At 47.8% G+C, this 26,259-nt stretch overlaps 1 protein-coding gene across 1 annotated transcript; it reads right to left on the reverse strand.

The window, feature by feature from the left end:
* Positions 1-429: 429 nt before the first annotated feature.
* On the reverse strand, positions 430-26,123 carry SREBF2 (sterol regulatory element binding transcription factor 2). Its single transcript, XM_036401800.2, has 19 exons — positions 25,947-26,123; positions 21,267-21,653; positions 20,167-20,348; positions 18,886-19,026; positions 16,886-17,107; positions 15,676-15,790; positions 15,300-15,481; positions 14,321-14,513; positions 13,199-13,380; positions 11,892-12,165; positions 11,021-11,190; positions 10,655-10,823; positions 9,964-10,084; positions 8,352-8,461; positions 6,936-7,068; positions 6,260-6,428; positions 4,908-5,093; positions 3,909-4,020; positions 430-3,287 (listed from the first exon to the last, which is right to left on the reverse strand). The coding sequence occupies exons 1-19, from the start codon at positions 26,026-26,028 to the stop codon at positions 3,067-3,069; spliced, it is 3,351 nt and encodes a 1,116-aa protein (XP_036257693.1). The 5' UTR covers positions 26,029-26,123; the 3' UTR covers positions 430-3,066.
* Between the last annotated feature and the right edge of the window lie 136 nt (positions 26,124-26,259).

Here is a 26,259-nt window from a genome sequence, read left to right on the forward strand (position 1 = left end):
AAAAAACAGATCTCCTCTGTCTGAAGTTTAATGGTTCTGACAGAGTTTTACCAGGGGGAGCAGAGAAACAAAGAGATGGAGCGAAAGGACATTGTTCTAAAGCAAGGTCAGGTAACAGCCTTCCTCCCCTAGAGAAGCTCCTAAAATTGCAGGCTTCTGGCCCAGCTCCACCTTGCTTGGCTCTGCTTGAGCCATCATCCTCTTGAGCTGCTTCCAGAGGAGCACGGAGACACCACACTTGCTCCTCCAAGGGACTTTCACTGCAAACGGTACCGTTCTGTTCTCTAGGTCATCCGGACAAAGGACTGACAGCTTCACGAGGCGCCTCTGAGGTTTTATGTCTCTAAAGGACTTTTCAAGCTCACCTCTGCTTAAGAGCAGCTGTTGGGTGGGATGAATAGAGCTAAGAGAAAGAGGGCAGGTGGGAGGTGGTGGTAACATTCATCTTTATTAGTTAACAGATGCTCAGAAGCCCTGGAACAGGGTTTTCAGACAGCAGGTATGTTCCCTGGGGAACTTCCCCACCACCAGTTGCATCTCATATCACAAAGCATCCCTACTCTGAACTCCATGTGGATAAATAGACTTTCTTCACATAATCCATAAAACAATTTCCTCCCACCCACAAACCAAAAAGTTACAGTATATACACACACATATAAAAAAAGTTGTAGGGACAGATGACAGCAAATTTTTGAACAGTGTAGAAAAAACAGGGCAAAGATCCCTCACTCTGGAGGGGGCAGAGACATACCAGCCATGCTAGAACCCTTGGTACTTTATGCTATTCACTATTTGGGTATCAGCCCAACAGCTTCTCCCAGCTCCTGGCCCAGCCAGTACTCCCTGCAGCCCAGCCCCCAGGGCTCAGACTACCATGAGTGACAAAGTGAAACCTCAGCATCACTGCTTTCCCAAAGCCTCACCTCCCATTTTACTGAAGCACAGAACTGCCCACGTGCTGCACGCAGACCTGGAGAAATGCAAGGTAACTCAAGAGATTGCCACAGGCAAGGAGTTTCTGTATTTTAGGAAAAAAACTCCTTGACAAGGAAGAGAGCATGAGAGGCACAGAAGAGGGGAAAAAAGTCAGGAGGAGGCAATCTACTCCCCCAAAACAGGATCACTGGTAAGCTCATGAACTTGGCAACGAGCAATCAAAATGTGTACAAATCAAGAGCTGTTCTGCACACGTAGGGTACCCGCTCAAAGCCGAAGTTGCTGCCACCAGAGTGTCCCCTACACTGACTGGACGCTCTTGAGAGCAACCTCTTCCCCTCAAACAATGAGCTCCCCCTCCAACCACTGACTCCAGGAAGCAAGGGACACCCCAGCCAGTAGGACAGTACTGGCTATTGCAGCTGGGTGTCCACCAGCCATTCCCCAAACAAAGTGGGGGAGGTAGGCAAACACCTTCTGGTCCCCATGCTTTTGTCCACAGCTACAGACCACAATCACTGGGAACAGGCTTTGCTGGGAGACAGGTTTCTCCTGGCCCCAGTTTCCATATCCTTGAAGCCAGGCAAGTCCAGGACTAGCATTACCTGTGTTCAATTACTGCAGCATGCGAAACGGCCCTCCCAGATGCCAAAAGACCCTGTGCAAAGGGAAACCATAAGCCCTTATCTTTCTCCTCTCATTTTGAAGGAGCTCATGCCTCTCTGCAAGAGCTGGATACATGTAAAAGCTTCTTGTAAAACAGTCCAAGTTTGCAGGAGCTGGGCAGTACAGGCTTGATTGGGACAGGATGGGTTTGGATGGCTGCCTGTATCTAAATGCTTTAAGCTGCCAACATGGAGAACATGCCGGCCGTACACATGGAGGAACAGCAATGCCCACTTGCCAAATGCTGGTTTCCACTTATGCACATGTGAGAGGGCAACCACTCTGCACTTCTTTGGAGAGATGCAACAGGAAAGGCAGAGAGAAAGAGGGCGAACCGTTCTCTCCCTGTCCCAAATCCACCTCCCACTCCTGGAAAGTCACAGGCAATTCAACACCTGCAAGTCAAACTGCTTGGAATAGCAACGGTAACAAAGCTGGGAGACTTGCACCCTAAACCAGTGCCTTCCAAATCCTGCAGAAGCTGTGGAGGAGTTAGAGAAGGTAAGGAGAAACACCTGAAGACAAGTTCTGGGACTGGGAGTTGAGTAACATAAAAAAATTGTTTCTAAAAATTGTTTCTGCATCAACAAAAAGGCACCAGAGAAGCATTCACCCTTCATGCCAAGTGCAGGGCACTGCATGTCCACCTCTGCTGCCACCCAGCACCAGATGACCAGGGATGCCAAGGTCTTCTATCAGGTTCTGCTTGTCGCAGTCTGCCACAAACCCACCCCCTGCTGAAAACTGGAGGCAGCTATCACAGGAAAAGACGCATGAAGCAGAAGGGAAAGGAAATCTGCTGCATTGTTCCCCATGTTTTTGTAAAGCCACAAACATTCCTATAAAAAAACCTGTATAAAAACTGTAGAGAAATTTTCCAGGCAGTACTGGCCCCAAGTGATACTCCCAGAGCACCTAGGTAAGTTGGGTCTAGGGGGCTTCAGTTTCCTGACACACAACTCAAGGAAAGCTGGTGCCTTCCCCTCTCTTTTGGGAACAGCCTTAGGTCCCAGCAGCCCCATGGGACAAGGCTTGAACAGATCCTCTGCCCTCCCCAGAGATTTCCTTTCTGCAGAGGTGTTTGGAAAGGGAACAAAATACCCCTGAGGACAGACACGGGATGTGCCACTTCTCTATGTCGTGGGCTTGTGGGCTTCTCTCCCAAGCAGGGACGGGTGATTTGTGTTGGGGCAGCGCTTCTCAACAGCCCCAGGCATAGTGACAAAAACCACGACTAGACAGATTCCTGCTGCAGTGCCTGAGAACAAGCAAGGAAGCTAGTAAAGCTAAACCTGGGGCAAGTTTAGAAAAAAATAAAACCCAAAACCCTCCCTCCCTCTCCCACCCCATCCTGATCCCACCAGCACAGCCCTAACCTAGCACTTTTTCTAAGGTCCAGAAGGGAAGTCCAGGCCGATGCTCAACCAGGCTGTCTTTGCACAAAGGGAACCCCTGCTGGCGTTAGGAGGCAGCGATGGCCGTGCCCCCACTGAGCTTGACGATCATCTGCTGGCAGTCGTTGCAGGAGCGCTTGTCCCCCACCTTCTCCAGGGTGCGGGCAGCCTCGGCCAGCAGCACCGCGCGCTGGCCCGGCGACGACAGGAAGGACAGAGGGAGATGGCGGCAGGCCAGCAGGATGGCCGTGGCTCGCTCCCTTTGGCCCGGCAACGTGTCCAGTTCACCTATGGGCAAACGATGAAGAGAGAAAACCCATAACAGAGCTACCACCTGCATGAGAAAACCCCACCACACAGGCCCTCAACTGCTTCTCTGGCTGGCATCCCCTGGCTGAGCCAAGAGCAGGGGGCACCCTGAGGGCCTTTAGGCTAGCAGAGGAGAAGACTGAGCTAGAGTCATGTAGGAACTGTCAGTCTGGTCTTCTACAGAGGCAGTTCCTTTCAGCTCACTTCCTAGGGCTCAACCCAACATTGGCATTCCTGCTTCCCATTCCCTTATATCTTTCATCTTTTGGCTCTTCGTTTAGTATTCCCAGCTTCTGCCTTTGCACTGACTGCTCCAAACCCCAGACTGTCAAGTTCTTTGCACTTGTAGCTTCATGAAGGCAAATGTTTTCCAGTCTGTTTGCCAACACCTCCAGCCCAGGGCTCGTAGCTCATGTTAGCTGGCTTGTAGAGAACATGGCAGAAGCATTGCCTTGAGCCACAGGCTGATGGCAGCTCATTATCCTGACACAGCAGGAGACACTGCAGGTTTTATCTATGCCCCCACACCTTGCCCAAGCACTGCCCCCTCCCCTCCCAGTCCCACATGCAGTGGGTCGCTGCCCGGGCCCCAGGGCTGACCTTGTTTGCTGCTCTGGGGCGTGCGCCGCCTCAGGCTGTGCTCCAGCAGCTGGTGGGTGCGGGTCGGGCTGGCCCCTGCCATCAGGCGCACGGTGGCCTCGTGGAGGAAGACCTGGAAGGGAAGGCAGGATGGAAGATGAGAGGTGGGCTGGCACAGGGATGATGCTGTGGCTGAACTGTCATCCCTCAGCCACGACATTTCAAGAGCAGAGCACTGACACCTTGACAAAAACAAGAGACCCATTTCCACGCTCCTCCCTCATCTTTCCACCTGTCTCTGGGGAATTTGCAGGTCAGGGCAACCATGAGGAAGGGGAAAAAAAATTGACACCTAACTGTGAGTGGCCTGGAAAGGGGGAGGATTGAGAGCAGGGAACAAGGTTGAAAAATCTGAGAGCAAACTTGGCACTGTGGTCCAGGCAGGATTCTCAACCTATGCTGCTAGTGCAGTGCTTTGGTAACAGCATCAAACTTTGAAATCTAGAGTTTGGACAACACCAGGACAACTCTCGTGTCCAAATATTAGACTCTACTTCCTCAACAGAGACTTAAAAGTAGATAAACTGAAGAGAAGCAGGGAAATGCCAAGAAAAGCACCTGGGGCTCTACAGATGCAGAAGGCATTTGACCCTCCAGCTACTCAGCAGAGCCAACACAGCTAAGGAAGCTTCCTTCCACACTCCCCAGAGGGACAGACCCAGTCTGAAGCCACCTTAATAGACAGGATGCCATGGTTTTGGCAATACACATGTGCTGATGGTTTTCCATGCAGAAACTAAAGGGGATACTTCCCCACATGCACTGAACTCCCACAGGAGCCTCCCTCATCCCCCACCAACAGAAAGTACAGAGGCTGGTAGTGGAAGAACATCCCACCCAAGTATCCAAACCACACAAGCTCAGATACACCCTGTGTTTCCAAGGGCACCAGCTTCCCATCACCCCAGGAAGGGCTGTAGACAAGCTGGAGGTGGAGCAGGCAGGGAGGCGAGCCATCACCTTGCGGTAGGCGGGTCTGAAGCTGTGGGCCAGCTTGCGCAGGCTGCCCAGGTCGCGCTGGAAGCCCGTCAGCTCGAGGGCTGAGGCGTGGTAGGTCTCACCCAGCACCTGGCTGGCGTTGGCCTGCTTCTGCCACAGGCTGGTGCGGAGCGAGAGCAGCAAGTCACAGGCCAGCAGCTGGATCATCTGCAAGAGCCAAGATGCCCAGGCACAGGCTTTTAGTAACACATAGCACTGGGTGAGTAACAAACTACATGGCTGCTGACACAGCCCATGGGAAGGAACCACAGCACTTCCTGCGGGGCTCCCCTGCCCTCCCCGCTGTGTCAGCCTACCACAAGGCACCAAAGGGAGCAAGCCTTTGCACTTTGCCCAGGTGGCATCTCTCGACCAAGACAAGGAAATGTGCCAAGGGCACATTGCATCAATGTTACATGCCCTTGCCTGCACCTTTCACAGGGATCAATGCTAACAAACACAAACTGATCCCATGGAAACAGCCTCCTGCAGAGGTTTTCCTGCCCAAAAAGTGACACTAACTAGTGGAAAAACAGCAAAGACAGCCGTGCCACCTGCAGAGAAAAAAAGAGGCAGTCACGGCACAGCCGACAGCAGCTGCCAAACCCCTTTTCCCCATCTGCTGCTGCCCCCTAGCACCGCTCCCGGCTCTGGGAGGGCTCTCTGCCTGTGCTGCTGAACAGAGAGTGCCTCTGTACTGCACTGCAGAAACATTGCACAGTCACTGCCACAACATGCAATGCAACTACAATGCACTACAGCTGCCACCCAGAACGACGAAAGGGACCAGAACCACGTCCCATATGCCATGGAGGGAAGCTCCAGTTTTATGTAATCCTGGAAAGAAGAGAAACAAGCCCCACACAAACTCAGGAGTAGCACAGCATAGTCACACTTCTGTGTCAGAGGATTCAAACATTCAGACCACATGAGTGTGGTCTGAAACAAGCAAACTTGACTTAGTGATTTCCTGTTTTACAGGTATCACCAAGTTGACCTGGAGGAGAGAGATGGATACTTTCCATCTCTGCAGGGCCAAATTCAAACTGGTCAAAGCACCAGAAAGGGGTGACAGCTACTGGCACAAGAGGAGCAAGAGCTGACACCATGCCAAGGGAGACAACACTGTACTTGTGGCTCTGCTTCCCCATACAGCAGAAACAGAACAATGGCAATGCCTTTTTCCAAGGATAGGGAAGAAGCCTCCCCTCTAATCCCATGATCCACAGAGTGAATGGAGAATGCAGCTACAACAGAGAAGCGACACACCTGCAGCAAGACCAACCTTACAACCAAGACAGACCATGTGTTATCTCAGGGCTTACAATGCTTACATTGTTGAGGACAGTGCTGGATGTGCCACTGCTCATGTTGAGGCTGTTCCACAAGTGACTGCTGGCCCTCTCACAGTGACCCAGGGAGCTCTGCTGTCCATCTGCCTTCCCAGACAGAGAGGCCTGCATAGCTTTACACATGTAGAAGGTAGCTTTCACCAGGGCATTCCTGAAAGAGAAAGCAGGTGGCTTTCAAGCAACACCATGTCATGCTGCTACAGCATCAGCTTTCACTCTCCCACCTTCAAGAGATATCATCACTCCTTAGACAGAAAAAAGATGACAATTGTTCCTCACCTACACACACAGAACAGAGAAATAAGAGAAAGCTGGCAAAGATTCTTTAGTGCAAAAGAACAGAGATGGTGATACCATCCTTTCCATCATCATGTGAGTTTTGGTTGATTTTAGAAGGTGGGAGACTGTGCAATTAGAACAAAGCCAAAAGACATCCCTAAAGAAGCAACTATGACTGTGACTTCCAGTCCACAGCTTTACTATCAGTCTGCAAGCCTTGACTTACACGTGAACTACTGAGCACACTGGCTCTTGCAGAGCACAAGAGACATGCAGCTCCAGAGCACAGGTAGGTGTGACTCTACAGAACAGCACTGGGGAAGGAGTCACCCCTGTTTAGAAGGAGCAGCAGTTTGAAAAGCGTACGAGGCCTACGCACTCTGACATCTCCAGGGACTTTGGCATGCGCTCCACTTCTGCAAAATGTGACCTCACAGCTGCATCGTCCCCTCTGAGCCAAGCGATTGCCATGGCCACGGCTGCTGACCACCACCGGCACACCACGTCGGGACCTGCAAAACAGAACCAGCGCCTGCAGCCCGGGAGAGCACCTGGCTCCCTCACACCTGGGGAAGCGGACAGGTATCACAGGCCCTTGGCAGTGCCTTCCTCTGGGATTGATGCTAATGAGCCCAAACTGATCCCATGGGAACTCAGCCACCCATGTGAATGCTGAAATGTGCTGCAAGAACACAAAGGAACTTGGCAGCCTGCAAACACCCTACATCTGACTGCAAGCAGAGTTTTGGATGGCATGTTTGTATCTTGTCAACAAGAATGTATTCCACCATCTTGTCTCTAATTTGTTGACTTCCTTCCTGACAATGATCTCCACTCACCACCCCAAAATAACAACTCCAATCATATATACACTCATGATTGGCACTGATCACCATTAAGACAGTACATTGGGTTCCCTATAGAATTGCCTTCATTATTTAACATCCCCTCAAAAACTTCCCAAAGCCTGCTAGGGCAAAAGGACATATGTTCTGCTACTCTAACCTGCTTTTCAATTCCATGGCAATACTGACCCAAGAACAGACTTCCCTTTAAAAAAATAATTATTTAGTTTTCCTACTATGTTTGCTCTATACATTTTAGGTACAGCACTTAATCTGTGTCTAAAGCTGCACCAGCATCCCAGTGAGCTGCCAGGTGCTGTCTGTACCAACACCAAGCTAAACAAATATTCCAGCAGCCTGTTACCAAGCCAGCCCAGATGAGCACATGGCTCAGAGGGATTCTGCAGCCCTTGCTGTCCCACTAAATATACACCAAGGGACCAAAACAAGCCCTCCCAATACATGCCCAGAGCTTGCTTACAGCAGAGGCTGCAGGTCTCTGGAGATTGAGGAATATATCCGACAGTCACTGTGAAAGTGGGGGCAACCCAGTTCAATAGGTAATTAAATGGACAAAAACCCTTCCTGTACTTCAACTGCAATGCTGCTGTGTTTGTTTATATGCTCCACCCTTCCTCTCGCTTTGCATTGCTAGGAGCAAGCTCTCAGGTGAGGGCACAGGGTTCATACTGGAAATAAAATATTGCCCAACAACACAGATAGCAGCAGTCCCTGGCTGGGCACTCAGCATTATAACACAGAGCCAAATTTATAAGCCTTCTTAATTACTTTCTTCCAGTCTGAGCTGTGGTACCACACTGGCATGCAATCAGGCCTCACTCCAAGGACTGCATTTCTCCTTGACTAGAGTTTGAGAGGCAGCAGGGAGAGGAAATTTGTATTGGCAGTAAATCCTGCATCTGAAAGTGCTTCAGTTCTGCCAGACTTACCCAGGGCAGACTTGAGTACGGAATTGCTGGCAAAGGGTGGGGCGCCACTTCCCATTGAGTCCAAGAAGGAGTTGAGCAATTTCAGGTACTCCATAGCACCCGAGAATTCACTGAAACAAGGAACAAGGCAGATCTTTGCTATGCTGTCAAACAGAAAATACCAAGGCACTTCCTGTTCACAAGTCATGTTTAAACAGTGCTGAACCTTTAAGCTCACAGAAAGTTCAAGCTCTACAAGTAACACAACACTGGTGGACTGAAGAGACCACCCCATGAATAGAAGTGCAGAGCAATGCTCTGAGAGGAACAGCTTCACACCTCCCCTCTCATGACCACCAGCACAGAACTAGATTTAACCTCAAGGCTCACTTCAAACATAGACATACATTACAAGCTGATTATAGGCTCCTTTTCAGTGACTGCCTCCAAAAGAGGCTGAACTACACCTCTCTGATTATTTGCATATATACAAATATGTAAGAATGGAAGTGACAGTATGGTCTCAGCACTGGTCAGAGAAAATAGCATATGCAGCAATGACCTAATTTAACTGGGACATGCTACAGATGAAGATCTTGAGCTCCCACCCCTAGAGTGGACAAAAAAGCTTGCTGTTGTACTAGATCTAGTCCTTCCCATGAGGAGACAGGACTTCCACAAGTATAGTGACAACCCACCTCCCTTATACAAATCCTGTTACCTTCTCTCAACAGCAGCATCTGATCACCAGCAATTAAACCAATCTGTTGCTCCTTCTCTGCCAGGAAACGGACGAGATTGGGAAAAAACCCAAAGCTACAGAGTATTTTTCCTACACAGGTAGGGAAACTGAATTATCTTCCCATCTGAGGCTTTTACCCACACTTTTTGGGGACACGATCCTTACAGAGCTTCCCATATATGTATGTAACATTTGCCTGGCACCAGCATATCTGGAGATCAGCAAGAAACAGTGCTGAATTACTAGCAAAGGCTGGGTTCCTGCTTCCTGCAGAGTCCAAGAGAAAGCTGGACACGGTTCAATACAAAAAGCTGCTGTTTCCCACCTATTTTCTCTTTTCATTTGGTGAAAGAGCTTAGAGACAATGACAATTATGTTCAACATAATCTTTCCTCCTCTTGCCACACCTCTGTTTGGTTCTTCACTGCAGGTAGATGTCACACTCAGTCAGAAGAACACCCATGCACAAAGTAGCAAGCTCGTGGGTTCACTCTCTGACCTGCCAGATCATCACATTCTAAAAGCCCCAGACATAGGTCCTGGTCTATAGAAGAGGTAGGTGCACACTAATTTTTGTCCTCCTGAACATTAAACTTTGTCTCAGCAGAGAAAGTGCCATCCATTTAGTCAAGCAATCAACCAGAATTACCCCAGCTAACACCAGAAATCCCCACCACTCCCAGATTCACCTTTGACTTGAGAGGTTTTAATACCAAGAGGCAGAGCTTGCTCTGCTAATAAACAGTGGTGGTGAGACTAGCATTGTCATTCCAAGCCTTTAACAAGGACTAACCAAGCATTTTGCCCCACAGCACTTGGTCAGTGGTTATGAGCTCTGCCTCAGAGCCTGCTGCTGTGGCCAGCAGTGCCCAGTGGGCCACACATACTCACCACGACTCCTCCTCCTCTTGTCCTGCTACCTCTTTCCTAGTCTGAGGCTTCACAAGTGAATCCACTGCTCGCTCTAGCAGGTTCTCACAGAATGCCTGATGGACCTGTGCAATGGGATCCGCTAGAGAAGAAGGACAAACCAAATAATTTAACTTGCACATTGCCCCAGACACCTCCCAACACACTCAGAAAGAAGAATCAAAATGTAGGAAATAGCATGATGAAGAATAGTAGAAGGAAATTCTCAAGAAACTAATTGAATTATTTAGAGACTAAGTTTTAGGGCTTTTTTATCCTTTCAATCCCCTTGTAAAGCTGCAGCCTTTGACCAAAGATCCCTCTTGCACTTCAGCCTCTCAGCAGAACAGTGACAACACTGCTCTGCAGAGGATAAACCTTGGTCACCTCAAAGTCACTCCCCAGACATTCAGGGTCACCTTTGGGTTGTGTTCCAGCATATAAAGACACAAGCAGTATGACACAGCATAGGATACAAAGGGTGGTAAGCCAGACCCTGCAGGCTGAGGAGACATCTCAGCTTCTCCATGCCCTCTCACCCATCAGAACCACAAGCAGGGTGGGGATAAAAGAACACTCTCAAACACGACACCCACTTTTGTCCCAGACAAGAGTGGAGAGAATGTCTCAAAGTGCTGGGATGCCCCACACTTGGGAAATGAGTGTCTCTCACCAGGATTCCTCTGCGTGCAGTACAGGCTCTCCTTCGCAGCAGACTTCACCATCCAGCTTCGCTCCACAAAAAACTTCTGTCCCAGGGGGTGGCACAGCCAACGCAATGAGTCAGGAATGGCACTTCGCTCTGAGCTGCACAGGCTCTGAGCCTGGCTGAGAAAGTAGCTCTGGTGAAAGGAGAGGGCAAGATTGAGAACAGTGAGGAAAGAGCGGCACCACCAAGGACAAAAATCGTATCATAATTGCAGGTCATATTAGAATTGTAGTGCTAGTAGATGCCCTCTCCAAGATACAGCAATGCCAGCTTCCAGGCTTTCCTAGATCTCTGCTTGAGGGTGTGATCAGGGAAGATAACACAACTCACCGCCAGGAAACCAAGCTTGCCTCCACAGCGGGTTTTCAAGCCAACTGCAGCTGTCAGGTGGATTTCTGCCATTGTGCTGGGTGGGATTTTTTCTTCTGCACACTCAGCCAGATTCACAGCACACAATGCCATGTGCAAGCCCGAGTAAGCTGAGCTGGAGGGAAGTTTACCTGTACCAGCAGGAGAAGGAAAAGTGTTAATTTTTAATCAGTAGTACCAGCTACTAAATACTATCACAATTTGCAGGGCTACTATCCTAAAGAAACAACAAGAACCTATTGATAAGAGAAGCTTACACTGCTGTTGCTTCAGCTGTTCTTACAGAGTTCTTTTATTGCATGAACCAACAACTAAACCAAACAATAAGCCTCAACCAATAGCTGTTGCTACCAGCACTAGAAGTAAAAAGTGCACAAACAAGACTAATCAACCAGTATATGATGATGATGCAAAAAAAAGACCCTCAACACTTCCTGACATAAAATCAGAAGTCAAAGCAACAAGCACGAGATCAGAAACCAATACTGAGTCCTTTTCCCTAAAAGACCTTCATGGCCTACAAAAAAATTACACTCAACAATCTAATAAATCCATAATTAATTAGTTAATCTGACTTTGAGATGCGGCAGATGAAATTATAATTCTAAACAGCACTGAAACTAAACATTTGAAATCCCAGTCACATAATCCTGCCATCGACCAATGAACCTGCTGTGTTTTATTAAGTGCCTCCTAAAATTTGTCAGGCTAATTTCTAACAGCAGCCCTCCCAGAGGAGAGAGCCTGTAGTGCTCTCCCTGTATGCTCCAGGATCAGCTGAGTCTCCTCATTCAGGAAAACCAGACAGCAGATCTGCCACCTCTGCTCCCACCTGTTATGTGGAGCTGATGGAGCTTGTGATACGCCAGGGCAGCATCCCGAGCGCTGGTCTTGGCCTCATCCTCGAATCCCGCAGTGGCCTCCCTTGCCCGCCACTGATGAGAAGTCCTCTTCAGCAACCAGCGCACCAGGGCCAGCTTCTGCAGGCTGTAGCGGATCACATTCCAGGACAGGCTGCAGGCCAAGTCCAGGCGGGAAGTTGGCAGTGCTCGCCCGAGTACTGACAGGCAAGTCTGCAGGTTTGACGCAGCTGCAGCAAAATCACCCTGCAAATAACACAACAAAAGGTTCAGCAACAAAAATCGCTATCAGAGACACTTTGGGACCTCCTTGGCACTGTGAGCAAGGCAAACTCATGTGCAAGTCAGGACAAGATCTTTAGCAGAGGGACATCGACATAGAAACTGAAAACATAACAACAGTTTACACCAGCTTGAAATCTGGCCCTAAATATACTTTCTACACGTGGTTCTGATCCTGTACTCCCTGTGCGACACATCAGCACTAAATGAAAAGAGCTTCCTGCCTTGTCAAACACCATGGAAATTTCAGGGTCCCTCAACAATATGTTGTATATAATGTTATGATGTTGGGATGTTGGAGGACACAAGACAGATGATGGACTTTGGACCTGGTTAACATAAGAGATTTGATAACAGGATGCCTTGGCAAAAGCAAATGGAACTTTGAAAATTAGACCTAGATTGCAAGAAGATTAAATCAAATGGGTTTACTGGAAAAAGAAAATCCCATTAAACTCTGCAAGCAACAGATGTTGTTATATGCCTAAGTTTGTGTATGTGATTTTAACCTAATCACTGTAGTACAGATTACTAGTCTCCCTGAAATAATATATAATCGTTTGTATCCCACAATAAAATCAGATTCTGATCACCAACTCAGTCTCCCCATCCCTCTCCATCACCGATATTACAATATAATGTTTCCTCAACAATAAAGAGGACTTCAAGAGGCTAGAAGACAGCAGACAGATGCAGCAGAGGGCCAGATTCTGGACAAAACCCAAGATGTTGCTGCCAGAAACTAATACAAGATGCAGTAGCTAGCAACAAGGACAGAAATTAGGAGTCTCTTCCATCGCTTCCATGCCTCACTAACTTAAGCTGAGTAGGACAGTAATCCACTCAGAAGAACCTGGCAACAGCTTCTCTGAAATCACACAGGATGATCCACTCAAGGAACACAGTATCTTACAAGTGCCACTGCCTCACTGGGAAACATTTACCCACAATCCCATCTAAAAGATGCATTTGATGCAAAACAACGAGTCAACTTTACCCGTGCCAAATCCAGGTCCGCTTGCTTGCGGTGCCTCCAGAAGGTGACCGAGGACCTTGAGTGCAGCCGGGTCACTGGCTCTCCGTGCACAAGGAGCTTTATAAACACACTCAGTACAATCACTCCATTCACGAGCCACAGGATTAGGGTGGGCATCACCCAACCGAACCAACCAGCTGCATCTACAAAAGATATCCCAAAAAGGAAAGTTAAAATCTAACCTGGACACCAAAAGCCTGGCAATACAACGAGTGTAGACTCCAAAGGATGGCTTGCTATGCTGGCCACGTGTTTAATCAGCTTTTGCAAAGATTTGCAGTTCAATCAGGAAACACCTATACCAACACCTCTTAACCCAAACGCCAACCCTCAACATTCCCAACTAAATTATTTTTACAAGATTGATGTATTAAAAAAAATGATCAGCACTTAGTTTTCCAAGAGCTGTCTTCTGATTTTTCTGTAAGACACACTCACAGGTACTCAATACTCCAGTATCATTTTCCAATCTTTGTCAAATTTACAAAGCAACACTGAGGAACCATATTTACCAGTCAGGAAAACAATTGCATGCCTACAGCAGCCCCCACCCTCTCCTAAGCTGAACTTTTAACTATGAATTTTAGGGAATGAGTCTATCAACAAGCCCAGTTGCAAGACTCCATAGCAACAGTGTAGTAATACTTTATGATTAAGTGACAAAAATCAGTCAGTTACTTTAAAATCAAAGTGAACATGCTTCAAAGACTGGTGAAGACAGGAAGACGCCCCTTACCCTGAACTACTTTTCAAGGCTCTATGCCAAAAACCCAAGCTGCTGGGCTACAAATAGGTGCCACCTCAACCTCACCATAAAACCATGGCTGGTTTTATGCAAGAAGAACACTGGATGTGAATTGGAGCCACATCCAAGCTGGCTCTCCTTCCATGCCCTGCCCCGCAGTTACTGCCCCTCCCCACCCACTAAACAAAGGTTGTACAACTCCCTGAACACACAAACCCATCCCGCTAAACCACAGCCACCCTTCACTTTGTGACCTGCAGCCTTCACAGCTGCAGGTGGCTTTTAGGGAGACTGTAAGGCTGGACATCCCCATGGCCCAAACCATGCCAGCCCTTTACCTGACTCGATGGTCAGCACATTCCTGCCGGAGCCATGGCGCACCAGGCTGTCGGACTCGGGGCTTCCTCGCGCGTCCAGGAGGGACGTCAGTGGATTGAAGGAAAGGCAAAGGAACGTGAGAGCACACAGGAGGATTCGAGAGCGATCCACCATACCAAGCGCCACAGGAGGAGAGTCAGGCTCATCTTTAACCTTCAAGGGAATAGGAATGGAGAGAAAAAGGAGAAAAAACCCAATGTTTACCATTCTGGAGCATACAAAATGTTTATGCCGAGGAAGGGGTAGGGAAGAAGGAGAAACAGAACATGTATAAATTTACTTTTGAGCTCCAGATCAGCAAGAACTCCAGTAAAGTTTTTCTTAAGTTAATAAGATAAGGCTGAAATATTTGACTGTCTTCAACTTCCTTCTGTGTTCAGTCATGTCAAGTATTAACTGTAACTGTATCCCTGGGTTAGGCTAGGATTAACCTTTGCTGCCCCTACTCTTTTGAGGATCTCCCAGAAAACCCACTTCTGTGGTATCCATAAAACAAACCCATAAGCCCAATACAGCTAACTGCTTTTTGTTACTCTGATTACTTATGGTCTCATAAACCACAACTGATGTCATCAACCATTTCCAAGTTCTTCTGCTTTACTCACTGGACCTACATATCCTGGAAAGCCTTGGGCTTCTTGAGTAATGAACATGCATTCTAAGTCCCCAGAGAGTGTACAGGGGCTGAAGGATAAGTACAGTTCTTCCAGCAACTAAAGGTAGGGCTCAGGTAATATAGCTCAGGAAACAGTCTCAGTAATTTAAAGAAAGATAAAACACAAACATGCACCCTCCTCACTCTTACAGAGGATCTCTAAGCCCTGCAAATCAGCTTGCCAGATGTATGCTGGTTCCACTCTTGAGAATAAGAACTCAAATTCTGGCTCTTAAATATCCTGAAGAAGACAGCTTGAATTTGACAGTTAAAGTCACAACTACCTTTGCATCATCAAGGAGAGGGCTTCCTGGCTCTGAATCAATGGAATAGGGAGAGAAGCCAGCCGGAGATCCTGAATCAGAGGCTGGAGGAGACATCAGCAGCACATTCTGGTTGAAGTCATCAATCTTCAGGTCTACATCATTGTCAACCAGACTGCTTAGGTCAATGCCCTTCAACAGCTCTGAAAAAAATCAGAGTGCATTATGTACATGTTTCTCCATCCTGACTCCTGTCAGTAGCTCTCAGATTGGCTCAGTCATCTGGAGTAACACTGGCCACTATCAATACAACCTCTGTGAAGGATAGGAAACTACAAGATACATCCTACATCCATGCTGACTGCCTCCCATCTGCTACAGAGCCTCCACAACTTACTGTTTTTTTGGTTAGCCAGCTTCAGAACCATGTTCTCCTGCCTCAGCTTATGGTTAGCTTGCTGCAAGTATTTAATGTAGTCAATGGCTTTTCTCAGGACTCCAGACTTGTGCATCTGTAAGGAATTAAATGCACAAAAAACCAGTTTATATTAAGAGCACCAAAGGATCACTCCTGCCTGTAGAATACCACAACCCTTTGTATTATGTGATGAAAAAAGAGCATAAAGGACTCTCAGCAGTTGCAAAGGAGCCATTAGCAGAGCATGCTCTGTGGGCAAGGTATCAAAGATGGACAAGGATGAGGTCTCTCTAAGATCTTTTAGAACAGTTCAAGAGACAGATTAACATCCAAGTTACAATGGACTTCCCACCTAGGTTTCAGCCAGAAATAGTCTTTTGAAAGCAGGACAGTTTGTAAATGAAGTGGATCAATTCTGGGACAGAACAAGCAGCCTGATCACCGATAAATTCTGAGATAAGTAGTTCCCTCCTTGCCTTACTCACTTGGCCATCTCCCTGCAAATCCCTGCTTCCAGCAGCAGTGGGCAAGTTTATCTTCTAAACATAAGCCAAAAGTACTATGAAGCCACTGCACAACACACATGCTTTCAAAAGCTTCCACTTCCAGCAATAGGTGACTTCACTAGTGCACTGATTTGTGCAGTAGTCACGGAGGTATCAAGAATTCTACTGCCTGCCTCACCAGCACGAGGTAAAGCAAGTAGGAACAAACCCTGAATATGTGGTGCAAGAAAGCTTCCAGCATTTGAGCAAGCAGGAGTTTTTACAGCTCAGTGTCTACAGGAAATAAACTGGAAAGCTCTGTAAACCCTCATCCTTACTGCAGTCACATGGAAAAGGAAACTTAATTGAAGCAAGATCTGGTTTAGCAGAGTTATCAAAACATCCACTTGGATATTCTAGCTAGAGGGCCTATTTTAAGTTAGACCTAATTAATATAAGAACAAATGCATAAGGTATAGCTTATTTTCAAGAAACAGTACCACTAGCATAGTAAAATTAATATTTTACAGGTGACCCTTCCTGAATACAATATAGAACACAAGTGATTCTCAGCAGTCTTACCCCAACACACATGTACACGCCACTAACAGCTGCACGTACCAAATGCTTCATTTGGTAGAGCAAATGAGCACCTGCAGACAAGTATTTGTGACACCACATTTGCACTTATCTCCCATCTTTACCTTAGCATCTGTCCCCATGACGAGGTCCTTCAGCTCAATGATTTTGTCATTTATGGATGACCGGTAGCGCTTTTCAATGATGTTGTGAGTTGTTCTCCTCTCTCCTTCTTTGGGTGGTTCAGGTTGCTTGACACCCCCAGGAACTTGTTTGATAGGCACCTTTTCTTGTCCCACCATCACTGGCATTGTGGTCAAAATGGTCCCATTGCTCCCAACAAGGGTCTACAAAGACCAGGCATAACAAGTGTCAAAAGCAATCAGCCATTTTAGATAAGGTTATGGCAAAAGAAGGAATAAACAGGAATCAGGAAAAGTTGGTACAGCTCAGAAAATGTGTGAGATGCCAAAATCCTTCCGTCTTTCTTGGTTGGCACAAGCATTGGCACAGCAACACAGGAAAAATCTGTCACTCTGGCTCCCACACTGGTCACTGTGGAATAGGAACATCTCTTGCTCTCCAAGCACATCAATACTTCTGCCAGTACTATGCTCTGTTCATTCACTTAAATAGAGAAAGGGACTAAAGCTCTTCCTTGTTCCCACAATCTTTACACTCCAAGTGTCAAAATCCACCTTTTCTTTGGACAAACAGTCATGAAAACAGCAACAGCCTATACTACTTCCAATGACACAAGCAACAACAATGCTGGAAAGGATCCAACTATGAAAAAACAACCTTTGGCTTGAGGAACACAGTTCAAATTGATTTGAATTTCATTAGATGAAAAAAAAAAAACCCATAAGCTATAAAAATGCCTTAATAGGAGGAACTAAGACTAATGAGTGATATACAGCAGAACGGAAAGCTCAAACTTGGGCATCTAGATGTGGGACAGACCATCTAGGCAAACTAAGGCGGTATGTACTCAGAAATAAAAAATGATGAATCCCACCAGAACAGCTGCACAGAGGGGCTCCTAGGACAGCTGTAATGAAAGAAAGTTCAGACTGCTTAATCCGGCAAAGCGAGATTTAGAAAGGCACATGTGCTCTCTGAATTACACCAAGGATCAGGGAAGCAAGTAGCTATGGAGAGTAAGAGTTATTTCTGTCAAGAGACAAACATAGTAACTAGCCTAGAGCAGCTAGCCATGAGAATAAACTAGTAATGAGCAATTTCAGAAACAATTTTGACTGAAACAGTCTTCTAATTGGGATACCAAAAATTAATTCAGTTTCACTTCAAGCTGGAATTTGACAAATAAGTTAATTTAGGTCCTATACCTTTCCTTGGCTAATATCCACCTAATTTCAGTGTGTTCAAACATGCCTCAGATAGACACAACCTCGTAAACCTCAAGTTGTGTAAAAACGTCATCTAAAAGCAAGCAGATTATTGAAGATTTTAGCCTGGCTGCTAATAAGTATCTAAGAAGCCTACCATGCTATTGCAAAACAAGTCAAAATTTAGATCCACACTGAAAAGCTTATCTCCCCCAGTAAATATTTATACAAAGATATCTGTTCAGAACATACAAGACCATAATAAATGTTTCTTTGGGGGCATAAAGTTCTAAGACTTGATTAGAAGTGGAGGCCATGAAGCACAATTGCCACCTCCAACGATTATGACAAATCCTCCCTGCAAATGCCCTCTGAAAAGTAGTTTATATTATAGTTGTCACAATTAATATACTACTATTAGACACTAGTGAGAGGCAAAAGAAAGTTCCACAGGTACTCTGAGCAAGTTAGCTTTTGGCTTCAAGTTAAAAACTAGACTGAGTTTTTAGGTCATATTCCTCGTAGTACCAGAAAAAGTTAAACAGAAATGTGCCCTTGATCTTTGCTTACTGGCCATGGGAAGGCAGCCAAACAATACAATCTGTGTATTTACCCTTGACAGAAACAGGGTATTACTTGCCCTGGACGTGTCTACAATAGCCCTCAAACCCCCTTCTTGTCTGTGCCACTGCAGAACACTAAAGCACAAATCTCTTCCTTGTGTTCATAGGAAAGGACATCAGGAGGAGAGGGATGGAAGGACAGCCATAGGGTACCTGCAGAGCTGTGGTCTGAATGGGAGCAGTGAGTGCTGTCAGTGCTGGGTTCTGTACTGCAGCCATAACAGGATTGCCATCTGTTTTCAGGGTTGTCAAGACCAGGGAATCCGTTTTTATGATCTGAGGTTGGACGAGAACCTAGGTTGAAAAGAGTTACAGGTGAAGAGGAGAGCAGGCTCATATTTCCCTGCTGATCTCAGTAGCCAAAGGTAAGCACTGACAGAGCTGTAATAGCTTTACAACTCGGTGGCTGGCAAAAGAGCAAGGTGAGTATTCCTTTGACTTGTACCCTGCATCACCTGGATGCTTTCCAATGCAAACCCTGAGTAGGAGACAGGCTGAACAGCACTGGATAGAGTGGGGCAGAGGAACAACCAGGACAGTGGTTTTCAAATCAGTCCCCAGAAGTAAACAAGTATATAAAAACACAAAAGAGCTGATGGAAAAGCTGCTATCCCCTCTCCAGTTACACCTATAATTAGCTCTCTACATTAACTGTCTGAGTATTCAGTCTAACACAGCTAGGACAGTCTGCTTTGGCAAATACCCATAGTAGCTTCTTCCTACAATTTCACTAAAAGGATCTGTGCCTTTAACATCAAGCAGATCAAAATCCACTCTAAGTTATCTTGCTCTTATTTCTTTCAAATATCTTGTTGATTCTGAGAACACCAGAGATGGCATAATACAACTGAACCACAGCAACTTTGTCATACTGAGTCTCATAGACAAACAGTTTTCTTTAATACAAAGATGCACAAGAGTGAAAAAAAAAAATCACATGGCACTGTTAAACAGTAAAACTATTTAAAAAAAACATGACAGAAGAATTAAAAGAACACATTCTACTATCAACCAGTCCTTATAAGATGTGGTAGAGGTGATGGATATGCAAAGAAGGCGGCAAAAGTCAAAGAAAGCCTGTTCAAGTAGTTTTCAACTGGGTTTGGCAGTACCAAGTTAAAAAATAATTTTGGACTGCATTTAGTTACTGTTTTACTGAAAACAGTTGCTGAGCATTGCCCAGAAGTCACATCACATCTCACAACCAGGAGCTCTCACATATGACCTGCATGAAGTAAAATGCTTCTGGGACACAGGCTGGCTAGAACCTCTCAGGTTAAATGTTTTAGAAACATTTGTGCAGAAGCAATCCCAGCCAGGATCACCAGCCCTACAGCTTCACCACTTCTCCCCAGACAAGCCAGTGGACCAGACTCACAAAAGCACTTCCTTGTTCTGCTGGATCCCCCCCCATCATGCTGCATTTTTACTTACTGGAACCTGCTGAACCTGTGGTGCAGCAACAGTCTGGACCGTGGCAGGCGTTAAGGTCTGGATGGTGCCGTTGGCAGCCTGTGTCAGCACTCGCTGGGCCTGCACCGTCTGCACCTGCTGCTGGATCGTCACCGGCTGGACCTGCGAGGATGTCACCAGGCTCTGGACCTGAGGCTGGAGAACTGAAAAGCAGAAGAGATGTCAGAAATGGTCAAGAGACACACATCCCCCTCCTGGAGCCTGGAAATGCTCCTAGCATCACCCCTCTTCTTTCCACTGCTTCTTAGTAGGCAGCATTAATCTAACACATCCCACATGTTGGGAAACTTCCAGCTGCTTTGGTGCTTTCTGCAAGAGGGCACTGCACCTCGAATAGCAGCTTTCCAGGAGGCACAGAGGATCAGCTAAGAGAAAATGGAGCCAAAACCCTTTAGGCTGACAGCACAGGACTCTGCTTCAGTGGCATTATACAGGCCATCCAAACTGCACTTTCCCACTCCCCCTGCTCTTGGCCAGCCATAGGATCCTATCTGTCATGTAAAGAATCAAAACCTACTGAAGAGGATCAAGTCATCCAGCATTCACAAAGGAAGACTGCTAAATACTCCTACAGGTGTGTCTGCTCAGTGCAGGCACTGAGCTCCATAGTTTGGTAGATAAAATGTGCCTTCATTCCAGACTGCTGTGTGGGACAGACTGGATCTGCCCAGCATACCCATCAGTGGGAGGACAGGGTTGCCAACAATGATGTTTTAAGACATCTTTTCTCAAGCCTCCCAAGAGCCATAGGGCAGAAGGCCAGGATGGAGGAGAGGAGCAAGACAACAATTATAGTAAGAGGTTGCACAAAAACATTTAAGATCTAATTCCTGACAATTACTCATGCTCCCCAACTCCAAAGCCACACAGGTAGGAGAAGGGACACCCCACAGGCAGCACCACAAGAAAAGGATCATCAGGCTTGTCATGGCTGAGGATACACTTGGAGTTTGAACAGCGATGCCATTTCCTGCAAGTGCACCAGGCACATCCATAGCCTGAGCATCCTGGAATCTCATGTGCACCAGGCACACCTGTAGCCTGAGCACCTCAAGCACTACCTTGGAAGCTTGTGGCTGCATTCTGGTAGATGACTGGCTGCTGGATAATCCTGGTCTGGGGAGCAGAGCTGAAGGTTGGTGTGATCATGACGGCCTGCTGCTGGAGCTGAGGCTGCACCGAGGGCCGCGGCTGCAGGACCGGGGCCGAGCGAGGAGGGGCTGCAGGCGCCGTCTGCGCCGCTTTCACCGGCAGGCTCTGGAGCTGGGGGGATGCAGGGGGTGCAGGGAAGGTCTGCAGCTGCACCTGGCTGTAGGGCCGCTGCAACTGCGGCTCCAGGGTCCCACTGCTGCTGCCACCGCTGCTGCTGCCCTGGAAGGTGCTGGACAAGGGATCCATGAACAGGTCTGTGAAGTCTCCTCCCTGGTTATTGACAAACTGCAGCATCTCTGCAAAACAGAAGAAAATTTGTTCAACACTATTTTGTCACCTGCATATTTTGACACCTGCCATTTACATCATGGAATTATGGTGTGTGTACACAGAAGGGAGCTCTGGGTCCTTCAAAACTTTCAGAGAACATCATACCAATGCAACACCTCCAGAGAGAGACCAGGACGTGGCCAGCAGCAAAGTACTGCTGCTGCTGTTCAGGGCAAAAAGTAAGACCCTCCCTCAACACTTTCCAGACAAGATCCAAGCACAGACTAGAATTTAAAACCACCTCAATATATATCTAAAATATTAGTCTTGTTCCATCACTCCCCTTCAGTCTAATCTTTGCAGAAGGAAAAAACCAAGCACCTCCACAATTCCAGCACTAACCATTCTCCCACCCAACTTCTGGGGGCTTTCAAGTCCCCTGTCTATACTGCCCCACAGAGTATCTGGAAAAGGAGGAGATAGGATAAGAATTCATCTTATCTCTCTTTTACTTACAAGCATAACAAAAATTGGGGAAAAACCATAAAAGGAAACACCACTTTATAAAACTGTGCCAGGATAAATCCATGCATGTGTTTAAAACATCAGAGTAACTTTTTCTGTTGGTTTTATGCATGCAATCACTGCACAACAGGTTTTCTCCATCCCACCTTCTCCAGGATTTTATGAACCCACGTCAAGAAGCTCCTACTGCAACACTATAGGCCTTTCCCCTAGAGGTGAACATTTCACAACCAAGAGATCATTGCTCACAAGCAGAGCTTCTTCTTCCCTCCATCTAATCCAATTTAATATCTTAAGACATGTGAATGCTTTCCCTGATCTGTGTGCAGGGAGTGGCATGAGGAGTCAGACATTCTTCCCCATCCCAGGACCTGTCCCTGCTGCACTGGCTCTTCCATGGTTTTCTGAAAGTCCTTTATCTTTTCTTTCTGGAAACAGGAAAAGAGGGGACCCACAAACCTATGAGAGATTATACCAAAATAATAAATATGGGTTTAGGAAGCAAAAAATAGATTTCTTATTTATAGGAAAAAATACAGCAAAAGGCTTCTTACACCAGGACCTTTCTCATTCACAAACCCCAAAGGATGTCACTGCTGTGATTTATGAAGTAGGTTTGAAGCAGTAAACTTTTGATGAGACGTTTCCATGGATTATATCCCAGCAATAGGAGGGCTATTAATTTTTCAGCTCTCTGAAATGCCACCCACATATTATCCAATTAATTTGTCTGACACTCCTTTGTCTGAAACAGAGCAAAGGGATGAATCCTCCTCCAAGCCTCCTGCTCCCTCAACACACATTTCAACATATTTCTGTGACACTACCACTCTTCCCTTTGGATAGCAATCCCTCCACACCCTGACACACATTTAAGCTCTGGCCATGACCACTGCTCTCAAGAACTGGAGTCTGTTGGAGGGAAGAGCTTGGGAGGAGATGCGTCCTCCTGACCTGTTCACAACCTGACGCTAAGTGGGTATGCACAGCTCCCCCAGCATGAGGCAGCAGCCACCCTCAGGGACCAGCTGGACCAAAACCTTGTCTCCACTCTTCACTAGAGGAATGAAAGATTTTTTTTTTAATGCATTGCTTAAACTGGCTTTCACAAAACTGTTTCAAGTTTCAACTGTTTCAATATCAACATCTAGCTGGATATTAAACAGCTCTTCAGATTCCAACTGACTTCAGCTCACCCATCCCAAATAACCCTCACTACAATAAAACTGATAATCCAGACTACTTCCCAAACTCTGCATTTGATGGTATTGCTATTTCACTATCAGACAACACAACTACAATTAGGGAATAAACAAATCAGATGAGATTTGCTCTGGAAGAGTAAATTCCAGCATAAGAACAAAATTTTAAGCACTGTGTTTTAAAGAATGTTGTGTTCAATGCAGCAGATTTAACAGATTCTTTTAAAAACTACTCCTGCTCTCACAAGTTAAATCACATCTTTATGACAGACTTAACTTTGACTAAATGCAAGAAGTCTTAAACTTAATTTTTAAGAATTAAGACTGCCAGGAAGTCTGGCACTCTTAATTAAAACCCACCTCTTTTAAAGGGCTCAAGAGCTTTCCTAATAACCACACACAAAAAATTAAAAGCAAGAGAAACAGACAACACCCAAAATCTAAATCTCTGCTTTTAAAAACACCTTTGCCTACCCAGAAATCAGAATATCTACACTGACTGTGAGAAACCTCAGGTGCTTCTGGAGCCATCAGTGATAAACCCAGTGTCACAGAGCACTGGCACCTGTCTGTGCCAGAGAGGTATCTCAGGCCCTAAAGCAGAGTGACCTTACTGCAGAACAAAATCCCAGCCCAACCCAAGGCTAAAAAAATGTCAACAAGATATTACAAAACCAAAACCGAGCCCACCAAGGGCTTCTGCCACCTTCATCTGCCCAGGGCCTGAATACCTGGCAGAAAGGCAAGGGCTGGGCTTCAGCTGCCTCTCCCAGGCAGTGGCTCAGCTCTCCAGCACAGAGGCTGCTCTTCCTCACACTCCTGGAGGTGCTGTGCTCTGAGAAAAACAAAGCAGCAGAGACCTCAACCTCAATAGACAGAAACAACCTCTGTCCTGAAGCCCTGATGTGCTTTGACCTCCCAGAGACTCAGACCTTGAACTCTGATGCTGCCCAGCAGTGCCCGCCAGCAGGAGATGCCCATGGCTGGTGGAACAGCTTGTGCCGGGGCAAGAGGCAGAGCCTCTTGTGCCACTCTTGTGCCCTGTCTGGAAGTATGAGCCCAGTGAGCAGCGACATCCCAGAGCACATCCGCCACAAAAAAACCAAAATCCATGCAACAGGCGGTGAGGAGCCCCCTCAGTCTGAACAGGAGAGGAACACCCACAGGACGACTTTAAAACCAAATGAAAACCCATGGAAAATTTCAAACCCTGAGATGAATCCATGATGATGCACAAAAAAAGCAGGATTGTCACGTTCTTCCCCTGCCTTCCCCGGAAAATCCACCCCTGGAGGTGGGGAGGAAAGTGAAGCTCGTTTTCCTAAGTTACTCATGGCTCTGAATCACACCTCCCAGGGCACACCTCAGTTCAGAGCCATTGCTGGGTTTATCAATTCCTCTCAGTTTCCATATGGAACCTGAGACCTCATTACGTGGTGCTCAAACAACAGCAAACACCTCCTTCAATGTGCACTATCAAACTTCATGAGCAATAACCAAGCCCATTGCACTCTCATAAGGTACATTCTTCTTTTATAATCAAAGAAAAAAAGGAGCATAAATTTCACCCCAAGCTATGTGGCAAATCAGTGTCAATTAGAAGCCTAAAAGTACTGGTAAAATTTCATCTCCCAGCTGCTAAACAAGGATATTTTGGACACCGCCAAAACTGAGCTCTGTTTGGGATTACAGCCCAGCAGAGCAGTGAGCTAAGGCAGGAGCTCATCTCCACCAGCCTACAGCATAGACCACACCGAGAAATGTCATTTTAAATGGGGTTTTCAGGAGCTGCTCGGTGTCGCCAAAAATACACATAAAATAGGCGTCACACGCAGGCGCTTCATTTTGCTGCACTTCGGTGGAAAACAGGGGTTTTCTCACAGGTCTGTGCTGTGCCAGCGATGCAGTAAAGTTTTAGGATGACAGGGAAAATGGGAAATTTAAGTAGTTAGAGCTGTTTGGATGCAGGAGGGCTTGGAGGCTCGGCCTCCCACGGGCACTAGCGGAGGAACAGCCTCAGCCATCGTTTAGCACCTACTTTAAAGGAGCCACGACGAAACACGGGGGGACCGTGGGCAGCGCCGCTCGCCCCGCGGGTCAGCGGCAGGAGCAGGGGGACGGGGGCAGCGCTTTCCCCGACCCCTCCCCACGCCGGCCACCGTGGAAGGGCGGGCTCGGCATCTCGGACCCCCACACCCCCACGGCCTTCCTGCGGCTACGGCCTCCACTCCAGGCGGGCGGCAGCCCCGCGAAAGTCGCTCAGAAGCGCTCCCCTGACAAGGCAGACACGCGTGGCCGCTCCCAGGCGGGCGCTGCCCGGCGGGACGGGCTCCGCTGCCCCGCCTGTTCCCACCTGGGATGGTGGCACAGGGGGATGCCCGCTCCCCCCGCGCCCGTGGCAGCCCGTACCGCGTGGGAAGCGCCCCCACCCCGAACACTCCAGAAGCACGATCCAAGGACCACCTGCCGACGCCTCCTGCCCCGGCAGCCGCGGGCCCGCGCGGGCAAACCCGGGCGCTCCCCCCAACACGCGTGGGGAGTCCACGCGCGCCGTCTCCACCCCATCCCCCCGCTCCTTCCCGCGGCGCCTACCGTCGATGTCGCCCAGGGTGAGCTCGTCGCCCAGCTCAGTCAGGGTGTCCATGCTCTCGGCGGCCAGCTCGCCGCCCTCCATGGCGCAGGGCCCGCCGCCGCCCCGGGCGCTCAAGCGGAGGCTGCTGCCGCTGCCGGCGGGCGCCGCCGACCCCGCGCCATCTTGGGCCGGCCCGCGGCCCCGCCCCCGCGGCCCGGGCGCGCGCGCCCCCCGCGGTTTGTTGTCAATGAGACCAGGTCGGGCCCGGCCAATCGGCGGCCGCGGCGGCGCGTGGTGTGATGGCGCGTCAGCGATCAGCAGCTTCCATTAGCA

Source organism: Molothrus ater, chromosome 5, assembly GCF_012460135.2.
Source record: "Molothrus ater isolate BHLD 08-10-18 breed brown headed cowbird chromosome 5, BPBGC_Mater_1.1, whole genome shotgun sequence".
Lineage (NCBI taxonomy): Eukaryota > Metazoa > Chordata > Aves > Passeriformes > Icteridae > Molothrus > Molothrus ater.